General features: G+C 38.1%; 1 protein-coding gene across 2 annotated transcripts; it reads left to right on the top strand.

The window, feature by feature from the left end:
• The first annotated feature begins 10134 nt into the window (after positions 1–10134).
• LOC115744628 lies at positions 10135–12607 on the top strand. Of its 2 annotated transcripts, none has more exons than XM_030679900.2 (3): positions 10135–10718; positions 11485–11726; positions 11810–12607. In XM_030679900.2, the coding sequence occupies exons 2-3, from the start codon at positions 11487–11489 to the stop codon at positions 12401–12403; spliced, it is 834 nt and encodes a 277-aa protein (XP_030535760.1). In that variant the 5' UTR covers positions 10135–10718; positions 11485–11486; the 3' UTR covers positions 12404–12607. The 2 variants fall into 2 exon arrangements, with proteins under 2 accessions (XP_030535760.1, XP_048134172.1); XM_048278215.1 differs by lacking the exon at positions 10135–10718 and adding an exon at positions 10783–11347.
• Positions 12608–13298: the final 691 nt, after the last annotated feature.

Genomic DNA, 13298 nt, shown 5'->3' with positions numbered 1-13298 from the left:
GACGTGGGGATGCAGATATTGTTCTAAAATTGGGGGAGGGTCTGAAAAGGCATTGGATCCAGAGCAGATAACCCTTTGCCCCCAAGATAAGAGAGATTCTCCTTTGTCCTAAAAACCCCAATCCGCACATAAATATTATTATTCATTCTTTAATTTTATTTTTTCTAGGGTTCATGATAAATTATCAATTTTATTGAAGCGCCCCCAACCGCCCGGCCCCCCCCCCGCACACACACACACACGCACACAGAGCGAATCTGATGCGGTGAATGTGGGAACTGAGCTGGAAACAAATGGGGTTTCATGCTTATGAACTAGAACACTAGAGCTAGAATCTCCATCCAATTCTCTCTCTGCAAGTGACCTTTTCCCACTGGTCGTGTCTCCTCCTTCGACGCAAACGTATGTTATTGGACAGCTTATAGCCAATGAAGATTTCCTGGTCTTGGTCAACTGATGCGCGTGGAGAGGATGCAGTAGCTTCCAATCCAGATCTTGATGTGAAATCGTGCCATGGATCCACCATATGAGGAAGGAGGGTTTCCTAATATTTTACTGTTATTAGGGTTTTTCTGTTAAGTGTTTTGGGGTTGGGGGGTCAAGGAGGAGACCAGGGAAGATAAATGGTGGTCCTCGTGGCCAAAACTCAGGTGATGGATTATTGGATTCACGCTATGCAATAATTGCATTCGGATTTTGATTCATTGGATTGTAACATGTTTGCAAATATACATAATTTGCATGAAACTCTACGAAAGACATCACGAATGATTAAAATATTCATGTTTTCTAAGTCTTTTGATGAAATGGGTCTGTACTATATTTTAATTAGAGGCAAATTTTTTTAGTCTAAAAGAGCTTATCCTCTTGTAAATGTGATTTAGAAGATTAACAAGGTTCTTCCACAAGTAGTTAATGGTCCGACTAAGTATCAGACCACTTTTGCATCATGCTGAATGTGAATCGACGAATACGACACAAAAGGTAACTAAACTCGTACCCAAACAAAGCTAAGTGGTGGGTCCCACCGACGATCGCCATAGCATTTTGTCCAGGGAAAAAGGATGAAAAACCCTAAACAGAGTAACCATGTGGAGTGAACAAACTAAATTCACTTTAACTCCACTCACTTAACTTGCCAATTCACTTAAAAATGAGCAATTTTACTCAATTAAAGGATGGTGCGATAAGAGTGCAGAGAATTACTTATTGATAAGTTGTGTTATTAAGGACACATATTTTATTTATTTTAATCTTAAAGAAGTTAGGTTGATACTTAGCGTATTCACTGTACAATTGGTAGGCTAAGTGAACTTAGTTCATACACTACACATGATTACTGTGTTTAGGATTTTCATTTTTTCTCTTAAAAAAAATTCCACATCAATTATCAATGAGACCTATCACTTAGCTTCTAAATATCTTTTCACGGAGGTTTAGGGCACGCATAGTAACGCTTCTCAAGCAGAATTTCTGCTAAAAAAATGTTTCTAAAGCAGAAATCCATTTGGTGTCGTAACTTCTAAAGTAGAAATCCGTTTGGTTATATAACTTAATTTTCCTACTTTTAAAGCATTTTTTTTTTACTTCAGAAGTTGTTTTTGAACAACTTTCAGAAGTAAAAAAAAAAAAAGTTACTCCTCTCTAGAAGTTAAAATCAGAAAGAGATAATCCGCTACTGATATACTCCTGCAATTGAATAATTTTTCACTAAATTTGTATTGCATGAAAGTATTTTAGTAATATCATTTTTTTAACGAATTATAAGAAATAAATGTTCCATGATTTTGTTAAATGGCATCCATAAAGACACCATCATGGCAAAGTGGGCCGAGCAATTGACCCAAGTTGGTTAAACGGCATCCTACAAATATTTTAAAGTGGACCGAGCAATCCAATAAAGACACAATTATACTATTGCTATCGCCGTCTTTGAACTTCTCAAATCATCTGTCTTGTTTATCAAATTCTTGAAAGCAAGGAAATTAGATATTAAGAAGGCAAAATGCATGTATGTTTCTATTTGTTGATATTCTTCACACCCTTCAAAGCACTATGCGGGGTTTGTGAATGTTATTTTCAGATGCACTCACTTGAAATTTCTCTTTAGATTCTCAACAAATACCATACCAAACTGTTGGAAATAATTTATGCTAGGTAATTGAAACTCTCTTGTTTCTTCCAGTCTTCTTCTTGTTTTTTACTTGGATAGGTATGTCCATTCAATTTTTGACAGAATGCCAACTATTATTACTTGTGTAACCTTATTCATCCAGACCTTTGAGTTTTCTTAGCTTTGCGAATTTCTTCAATGAACTACCAGAATTTCTCAATGGTAGCTGCACTTATGTTGGGTATGGGGGTTGTCTAAGGTCCAACAACGGCCCCTAGAAAGATCCTAGCATTTCCAAGGTCATAGAGTAATTTTTTGCATTTGACTTAGAACTTAAAGATGTCTTTCTTTTATTATTTTGTCGGATTGATGGATTTAACAGGGAAATTTATATGCAATATATGTATAGATGGTCCTTAAAGGTGAAGCATAGTGTTCTAGACAAATTGTGACTATTTCAAGCTGTGACGGCAGAATTGTTGCTTGTCATTTACGGAATGTATCATGGTGCAACTCTGAACTAGAGATGGTTTAGGCACGAAGAAGGTTTATATACTATGCCCATTGCGACATAAACCACGCTAACTACCCATGCTTTTAGCGTAAATATATTAGCTCAGACATCATATTCATTAGTAGAATTTTCCCCATAAAATTGGTCCACATTTGCATAAAATAATTAAATGATAAATTTTACGTAAATTTGTCATTATTTGCATTTCACTTTTCTCAAATGACATGTATTTTAGGTTAAGATCAATAATTTTTTCTAGAAGATTTTGTGTTAATAATGTTTCATAAGTAAAACTTTTTAACTGTTACCAAACGAATTTAAGTTCTAGAAGCACATGTTTTGTCCTGTTATTAAATGCTTTTCTTTGATAAGAAATTAACCTATTGAGCAGAAAGTAGAAAAATCAACTTTTGGCTAGTAATTAATTTTTGAAGTAAAAGTGTTGTCATGCGGACCCTTAGCATACATGAGAGCTAGAATTCTTGCCAGACGAATATGCAAGAGACATGAAATAAGAACACGATGGAGAAAAGGATCAACTCTCCCTCTGGAACTGGTGGAGAATTAGATTAAAAAAACATAAACCTTATGCATCTAAAATTACTTGCACTGAAATTTTTAGAGTCAAATTGCCTGGCCTATTAAACGCATAAGGCACTTGGAGAACCTCATTCCCTTTCCACTCGAACTAGTTAGCGAAAACAGGAGAATGAAAGTCAAATCAAACAAGTGAACATTAGTTCCTCCCCACCACTTTGATCGGGGACACCGGCATTCACGAGCAGGAGATAAATAAAAAGGGAATTTAGTTCCCATCACTGGGTGAGTGACACGTGTCAGATTGTACGGGCCTTTGTGTCCCCACTGGAGGCGACACTGCCTTTGGGGATTCGTCACAAGTATTTGTGAAATGGCGACCCCACGATCTTATCAACTAGTCGAGAGAGAGTGTGACCATCCCCAACTTATGGTGCTTCTTCTTTACTTCAATAGACAGCAATACCACTCATATTGCAGCCACCAATCGGAAGCTATCATCCTATTCATCAACTTTTATCTGAATATCAATGCTTTACGGATTGACTTATGAGTAGAGACTACACAATTTCATGTACTTTCATAACAATTAATTTAGAATAATCAATCAAAATTTTCAAATTGCAATCACTCGTATTAACATCGATGGTTGAAAGTTATAAAAAATGGATAACACATTCATGGGTTCTATGCCATATGAAAGTGTTGTACATAATATATGCTACACTGAAAATTTGCCGTTTTATTCAAATGACTCTCTCTGTCTCTCTCTATCTCTCTCTGTCGCTCTGTCTCTCTCTCTCCCCCCGTTATCAATGAATGATTTGTCGAACTTTTCTCTTGAACCTGTGCACTACCATCCCCTCTTGTGAGCAAGTACATTCCAAACTAAGTACGTTAGAGCCTCCTTAGCTACATTTGTTTTGTGCTTATGCGTGTTCACAATTGACCAGTTAGCGATAAACTATTACCAGCTTTAATTCTCGTTGATTAGATTGCCCTAAATTTAAGCTTGAGTAGCATTCCGTGGATGCATAAACTCCTAGGCATGCTTCTCTTTTTTAATCGTCTCGATAATGTCACGTGAATAAGTCAGCATCGGTCCATGCATTCTTGAACAAAACAGATCATATGTGTTCCTACTTCCTTTTGCCCGAATTTCATCATTAAATCATCTTAAAATAAAACCTTTATTACTTCCATCAAGTTTCGCTATATATGCACACCCTCCAATTTCCAATCATGGGGTGTAGTTTTCCCAAACGGAATTTTCCTTCATGCTTGTGGCATGTGGCCAAATCATAGGCTAAAGTACACTCTAAGTACCAAAAATTGTGTACAACGTTCACTTTAATGCCAAAACTTTTAAAATAATCATTTAAGTGTCGATTTTTTTTAAAAACGTGCACTTCAGTGACAACATCAATTTTAGGTGACGTGGCTCACCGGAAATCCGACGTGACCTATTTTTTTTTTATTAATTTTTGAACTAACGTGGCTCGTTGGAGTTGGCATCGAAGTGAGTCGTTTTTCAAAAGGTTTGGCACTTAACTGATCATTTTGAAAATTTTGGCACCGAAGTGGTTATTTTTTAAAAAATTTGGCACTGAAATGATTGTTTTGAAAGTCCTTGCACTAAAGTGAGCGCCGTACACAAGTGTTGATACTTGTAATGTACTTTAGTCCCAAATCATATATTGTCGCCCACCGTTACATTCTCTCTCTCTCTCTCTTCTGATTAATTGAAATAGGAAGTACGGTCTTCCCCCTTTTTCTAGGAATGTGGATTTGATCACTCGTGAATGTAACAGTTCCACAAAATATCAGTTATGTATATACCATTTCTTTTTCTTTTTCTTTTTTTCAGAAACCAGGAAGAAGCATTCGAGAACAAACAAAAACCATTTATGCTTATTATGCTAACGATTAGACAGGTTTCTTAACTTTGTTAGGCGCACATTGATGGGATTTTGCAATGAGAATGACCCTTTTATCTTTGTCCCAAACTGATGTTTACCGTTTGAAAATGGCTATAGGGAATGTCATTGTACCCAGATTGAGCCGAACTGTTCTTTGTTTTCCCCTTCTTTGGTTTGCATTCATGGACTATTTGGCTCCACAAGCCATGGGGAGATTGCTTATGACATGCGAGTATGTACACAGATCGAACAAAATTCGTATCAAATGGTAGACGAGATACAGGATAACGCGATAGGGCTCATGTTCAAGTAATTGAAAGATCGAAAGAAGAACAATTTTTAGGAAAAAAAAAATGCCAATGCAAGGCGTAACCGTTGGCATGTCGTAAAGTTTTGAACCTGTTTTCCCTAATAGTTCTCTATGAATTTTGTGGTAGAAAGCTCTATAAATTATTTAAAAAGTAGGAAGATGAGAAGAAGATGAAGATGAAGATGAAGATGATGATGAGGACAGAGACGGTGTAATGGGGGGGTCTCATGGAATGACGGCTGATGTGTCTTGGTGAGGCAACAAGGCGTGCTTCATCAGTCCAACATCCCAATCAATTCATTTTCCTATCTTCACTTGAAGTTGCCGTCACTTCCTTTTGTCTTCTGTCTCTCTCTCTCTCTCTCTCTCTCTTCGTTTTTCTTTTTCTACTTTTTTTTTTTTTTGGCCTTCTTTCATCTTCTTTTTATTTATTTATTTATCTATTTTTACATAAATAGAATGTTAATAGTTTCTTTCTTGTTTGCCTGTTTCATCTCTTACTTTAGCTCTATCTCTTTGCAGAACGCGAGAGTCGAACCTCGCATTTATGATACTAGCGTCTCCACCCTCCAATACTAATAGTGTTCTTCTATCCTCTTCACCCAACTTTATTTTCTTGTACTACGCAAACATTTTTTAACCTCTTCATTACTTCTACAAGTCAACGAAGGTATAAAGATGTCCGGAGAGACATTCATTTTCCTCTTCTTCTAGTCTTAATGGCCAGCAAAAGGCAAATGACGACCTATTACTAAGTGCTTCATTCTCATCTCCACGATGATGATGATGATATAGGATAACAAAATAGTTGCCAATTTGTAGTTATCCAAGGCGATTAACGATGGTAGAGCTAATCTCTCTGGTTGAGAGGGACAGGTTCACAGAGGGAATTAGGACTTATAACTCGGCATTCGTTTCGAGTGGGTATTGTCAACCAAGCAGAAAGCGCCAATCGTAAGTGTGTCGAGACTTATCGACGGAGATCCACGAGAAGTATCTACAAGACCATTATGATAGGCTGGGTCACCAAGTCCATGCATTGGAGAGCAACCAATGGAGATATAAAACATTCGCAAAGCGATACACTCTCTTTTTTATTAGTTTCAATAATAGATGTGATTGGAATGAATCGTACTTAACATCAACATCTACAGAATCTGAACAATAAGATTAAGAAACGGACAACATAAAAAGCAAAAGGATTAAGCAAGTTATTGTAAAGAAAGCAACACTATAGAAACAAAGGCTTGCATAATAATAATTAAGTTGTCTTACATGTTATATAATTCCTCAAAAATCAGAAATACTTTAAAAAAAAATTAGTACTCTCTTCCCCGCATAACCACATTTGTAGGCAACTCAAAAAGTGCAAATCTCTTAATTGCTTTTTATCCCTAACAATCTATCAAAGAGAAAGACAGAAGAACAAACAAGAAGATAAATAGGACCAATTCCGTAAGAAGCGACTTTATCAATGACTGAGACAGAATGCATAATAATAAGTTCAAAAGATATTCATAGCTAGAGCTCTAGGTAACTTCCAAGTAGGGTGCAATTGACCTACATTATAACATGAAATTCATATAGGTGACGGTATTGTAAAATTCCTAACCCATATAAGAATAATCGAATAGAAATTCAACATAAAATTAGCCGGATAGATTCAATTGGCAAAATGTAAAAAAAAAATGTAGGACTCAAATGGAAAATTTGAAAGGTTTAGGACTTAATTGGCAAAAGTGCATTAGATTTAGGACTTTTTGGATAATTTTCCCATCTCTTGAGACCATTCTCTAAACTTCATGCCTAGTTAATCAACTATAGAAAAAATCAGAAATAATATTCGTGGGTCTATTATTAGATCAAGTTTCTTATTGTGGTAATATTTGGACATCTTACAAGGGGTTGGTGCTGGCCATTGTAATGGGAACAAAGGTGGAAAGAGCGTCTAGGGTTTCCATGGTCCGTTCTTGCAAAAAACTTTTGGTCCTACTTGATATTTTCTTGAGTGAAATAGCTATTGAGACTCTGATTTACTTCTCTTGATTGGCAAAATTGTTGATTAATCATTTGCTCGTGACCTTGCACGCCGCAGCTAATCTCAGCGGCTTAGATTAACCCGTCTGATAATTAGGTTAATATGGCACGGGAATTTCCTAAAAATGGAAGACGACGACTTCAAAATCTCTTTAGGAGAAAAAATTGGGGTGATGTCAACATTCCGCAAGCATGTTGCGTGAAATCCAATATTGAACTTTTCTCCTCCAAGAATGTGAAACACGACAACACGGACAGGAACAAATAGTTCTTCCCACCAATCAAATACATAAAAAAAAAAAAATAATTGATGTCTGGTTCTGAATGTACCCATGATCGTGTTATAGTCGGCCGAACGGGGATTTCTGCATAGACGAATCCGAAGCAATTCATCCAGACACTGCAACAAGTCAAACTGGACTGATGTGGTGGGAAGCTTAGCGATCAGAAGGGTTCCATGTGGCAATGCAGGAGGGATCGCTTGGTGAGCTGGGACAGCCTTCAACCCAGGACAAAAGAAAAAGCTAGACAACACGCTTGTATGAGCAATTACAAGATAGAAATTGTACCTTGCTTGTGGTCCCTTGTGAAGCTTTTAGATTCTACCCTTGAAAATTACCGGACAGAGAAGGATTTATGGCATTATTGGCCTTGTTCTTATCAAGGTCTCTTTCTTGTGTACTTTGACCTCTCCCCTACTTTGCCCTAGATTTTTTTGGATGCTAGATGTGGAAGTAAGACCATCCTTGCAATGCCGAAAGAATGGGTAGAAGACCCAACAAAGCTGGGGATTGTTGGCTCTTCTGTCAATGGAGTTGTACAATATTGGGAAGAGATGAGTCACCTATTGGAGTCACATTCCATGGTTTAAAATTGAAATGTAAGAACTAGAAGGCTCATGTAACGAAGCAAATGGACGAAGTTTAAATGACAGAGAGAAATTACTGGGAGGAATACAAAGGAGTTTGACGTCTCTCAGTAAAATATTGTGACAAATTCTTATTAAGCGAATAAATAGTTCTAACTTATATAAGTACTTGTACAGAGTTTGTCATCACATTGCAAATTAATTTCGATAAAAGATTGTAGGTATTGATAACTTTAGAGAATCGGCCATTTTTTTTTTTTGATAATTTTAAAATGTGTTTCATTTTTCTGTTCACATATCTCCTAGATCATAGTGCTGATGAGCAAGAGAGGTAGGCCCTTGAACTGTCAATCAACATGGGATTTGCTAATCCTAGGGAATTTGCTGATACTCAGTAGAGCAAAAGGGCGAGGATTGGAACAAATTTGAGCAGACAAAATTTGTTTTCTTTCAATGCGCGTGCATGGACAAGCGTGCAAGTGGTACTACTTGAGCAGATCATGGAGCAAAAAGGCCATGTTAGAATGGGATTTTTTAGCAGACATAAACAAGTAAAAGACAAACGAAAGGCATACATTTCACAGAAAAGCAATCATGTTTTTATATTGCTTCTCTCCCCCAACGCATGTGGATGTGTGTGGTGTTGATTTCCCCGGATCAGAACTGAGGGTATCACTTGTTTTTAAAATTTCTTTATTAGTAGTTTATTATTTCCTTTTGGGTTTTTTTTTTCTTTTGGTATATAATAATTTTGGGGGACAAGTATGTTCTTGGCCATTTATCTTTTGGAGGAAAGTGATATGTGGGAAGTTTCTCTCTTCCCCACTCATTTCAATACCAATGGCCTGTGTTTTCTTGATTCTAGGCATATCACGTTTACATCTCATTAATCCTCCCATAATTGCCCCCTCAACTTTTCTTGTGTTCGGTTGAAATCTTGAGTTTTGCTTCTTTTGTTTGTATAATGTACTGTTTTAATGATTTTGATAGATTTCGGATGAATTAGTGGTCGCTTTGTAATTTATGGAAAGACAGCAGCTGAATAGGATAACAAAGTTTCCAAATCTTACTCCTTTTCATCATCCTTTGTTGTCAAGAAATAGAAAGCTGGAATAGAATTGCTTTTCCTGCGGATGATAGTTATGATGCATCATCATGTGGAAGGAATGCACATAAAAGCATGAGCTTCCAAAAAGTTTGGTTGGCCAACATTTCATACCGGAAAAACACAAGATAATATTCCCCTAGCTGATAAATCTTGTTTCACTCTGTGTTCGTTACCAATGTTCCAGAATCTACCTTTCTGAATCTAGTAAAAAGAAGGGTTTTTTTCATTGTAAAACATGGTTAGTTGAGTCAGCTACAGCAACAAAAGAGTTAAGTGAGACTCAGCAGTGAAAAAGATGACAAATTCTTGAAACATAAATGTCATGATAGGTAGAACTGCGTTAGATGCACAATTTAGCTAGAAATCTAAAAAAAAAAAAAAAACAAACTTTAGAGGAATGTGACAGAGCTGTTGATCAGTACGGAAAGGGCGGTGATAGAAATCCGGATCTTAAAATTGTTCATGGACAAAAAGATTGGTGGGTATCATGTAATAGCAAAGGATAGGGAAGAAACCACACCGGATGTTTCCATTATATCATTTTCTATTTATGCAGATCTTCAATGTCCAGCAAAACTTGTCCGGAATATCTTGTTCACAGGCCTACATTGGCTGATGTTTAGGATATGTCACTTGCTTTAAATACATGTCTGGATATATATTTTCCAAGTGGACCCTCCTTTTTGATCTTCATCCCTTCAAGAGTCCAGTGCAGCACTTATACAAAAATCCCATCAAAGGTTATTTAAGACCCCTCCCAAGAATATAGCTCTCTCTCTCTCTCTCTCTCTCACAAACACAGAGAATATTTAGATTTAAGCAGTATCACATTGCTACAACAGTTTCCTTTTCGTTTTTCTTTTTTTGGGGTTTCCTTGGCATTCTCTTTCCCTCCTTTCACAGCCTGTCAAGAGCTGAATTATTAACATAGCAGGAGACTACAATTTTTTTTGAGAGAAAAGGTGCTTTGTTGTCTCTCCAAGCAAAATGGGGACTGGTTCTGGCCTGCCGAGAGTTTTTTATTTTGATGAGATTCGTTGTGGTGTTTTGAGTCTTTCTTGAAGCACAGCTCTCTTTTTCGTTTTTTTGTTTGCCTTCATTGGTGGCTCCGTCGCGTGCGGCGAAACAACATGCCATGGTTGCTCATGAAGGTTTCGGTTGGTTCTTGTCCTCCTGTTTCTGGGCTTCTTGTTATTTAGCAAGGCCTTCTTATGGATGGTAATACTGGGGGGGGACTTGCATGAAGGAAGATGATGTTGAGAGAGGCCATCTCCATAGAGTTTGCAAATCTGGTAAAGTCCATCTCTTGCAGGTGATCATCATAACTCTCACTCTCTCTCTCTCTCTCTCTCTCTCTCTCTCTCTCGTTTAATAAGAACAGGTGATGTTGTGGAGTGTCAGTTACATTTCACACTGGAGATGACAAAACCTGCTCATAGTTTTTTCTTGCGTTTAGAGTGGTTGGTGCAAGTTTTTTCTTGGCATAGCACAGAAGAATTTCCTGGTCAGACTGTGCTATTTCAGGCAATACAGATCCATCTATCTATGCTTCTTGAGACCAGATATTGAGCAGACAACGAATGTTGAACACTTAACTGGTGGCCTTTTTAAACCTTTTTCTCTTTTTGAGTCCTATGAAGCACATTCTGACTGCTCTCCTGTATTTTCAATCTGAAGACTAATGTTACCAAAACGCTCTACTTGTTCACTAAGGAAGAATATAAATCTCTCTCTCTCTCTCTCTCTCTCTCTTGCTCGCTTGCTCGCTCGTGCGCGCATGCTAGAATTTTGCAGTGGCATTGAGTGAACGAGCATGATTTGTTATTAGGTTGAAGATGACTCATCCATCATGTCAGATTTGTTTTGAGTCGCTTCTAGATCAACCCTGTCTCCACATGATTCAGTAGTGGCCCTTCTAAATTTCAACCAACTACCGAAAAAGTAGAAATTGGAAAAGATATTACCCTAACTCAACCGTCAGTGCACACCTAGAATCTTTTGATGTTATGATCATCCATGAATTCCTAGCTAAATCAACTATGATTTGGATGCAATTCTAAAGATCAATTATTTTTCAGGTATGGGAACCGAACTTCAGTATGCCATCAACCCTCTAGCAGCAGCTTCACCAAGTAGCCACATTTTTTCTTTTCACTGTGTGGATGAGCGGGACCATTTTCAGAACAGAGAGCTCAAAGAAAGCATCAGGAACACTGGAGCCAAGAAGTTTATAGACCCCATGGATCAGGTGGCCGAGAAGCATAACATCGAATCTATCAGGAAGACAATGCAGATGCACGAAGGTATCTTCAAGCAACAGGTAGGAGATACTCTGCAGCTTCTCTCGTAGGATGACAAAACCACATAAAGAAAATTCAAACTGAAAAGGGTAAACAATTGCAGGTGCGAGAACTCCACCGGCTATACAGTGTTCAAAAGGTGCTTATGAGTGAGCTGAAGAAAGAAATAGAGCAAAACAGGATCCGGAGTGCCATGAGGAGTTCAGAGACTAACTATGTCGTCAATTGGCCCCAGCAAACAAGTCAACCCAGTAGCAGCCGTCCGTTCCATTTACAAAGTCCGAGCAATGACCCGAGTTCAAATGAGAGGAGCAGTAGCAGCTGTGCCGAGGCCATAAGAAGGACGAGAGGTTTCGACCTCGAAAGCCCTGCAAAAGAAAACAGCAACATTGATGGAGAATTACCGGGGCCTAGCTTTAGCCCTCGAAGCATCGAAGGCTCGGATGAAGAAACTGAAGTGGAGCTAACACTAAGCATAGGAGGGAAAAAAGGCAATAAAATGTCCAAAAGCTACCAACAGCATCACACGAAAACAGAAGCGGGTTTCTCCAGGATGAATCATAAGGAGATCGTTTCGCCTTCGTCACTCATGTCGGATCGAGGTGATGCTTGCAGTGGACCCACCACCAGTATTGGTGGTTCAGCTACTACATCTGATCGGGAAAGAAAACAGCCGCATTGGCTGTTTCAAGTCTGAAGTCGACATTATTTGAAGATAGGGGAATGTTCATTCATCTCAAGCCTCTCCTGAGCCATCTTATCAACACGATTCATCATCTATTCAGATTCTATTTTGCTTCCTCCTCACTCTAATAAGAAGATGATCACTTTGCCATTTCTGAGTTCACATTGATGTAAATACCTCTTCACTAAGATTTATCATCCTAAATTCCAGCACATATGTCTAGGATTTAATCAGCCCTATGAGCCCGAAAACAAGTTTGAATTTTGCAGAGCTAATCTTCTTTATCGAAGGATGAACTTTTTGTCCCCCATCCGTCGAACGATATCAAAGACTAGAACAATCAAAATAAGCTACGAGCATTCAAAGAGAGATCTCAGATTCTCAATGACTTGGCTAGCATTCCGATTTACGTAGGATGCAATGGGGCTTCTCATGCTAATCTGGAGTCTGATATGGTGAAGCACATGGAGAGAGTCAAAGACTCCAAGCCGATGGCCTGAGCCGTTCAGGAATAATATTGTCAACATCGATTGTCATTGTGGCGGCCAAAACTAGGTTCCAAGAATCTAATGGTTCAGTCAACCATTGGAGTATCAATGCGAGTCTGTCGTGGTAGTCATCAATCAGAAGAACTACCAGGGCCTAGCTCAGTGAAGCATCGTCCACAATTTGGGAGGAATTAAAGCGTGATAACATCATTGGACCTCTTTTTTACAGACAACTGAGTTAATCAGAAGAGTAACCTCCAACAGGAAATACTTTCTTATTTCGATTTAGGGAGAAAGCATTTACATTCTTCCATCATTGCAGGTCCTTGCTAAGGTAAGCCAATTTTCTTTGTAATTGCCAGAAGGCAGTTGCTGCGTCTCACCCCTGTCTACCACTACTACTCAATTGCGAAGTGGAT

Source organism: Rhodamnia argentea, chromosome 4, assembly GCF_020921035.1.
Source record: "Rhodamnia argentea isolate NSW1041297 chromosome 4, ASM2092103v1, whole genome shotgun sequence".
Lineage (NCBI taxonomy): Eukaryota > Viridiplantae > Streptophyta > Magnoliopsida > Myrtales > Myrtaceae > Rhodamnia > Rhodamnia argentea.
The sequence above is the reverse complement of the archived record's forward strand: the minus strand, read 5'-3'. Positions and strand labels throughout refer to the sequence as shown.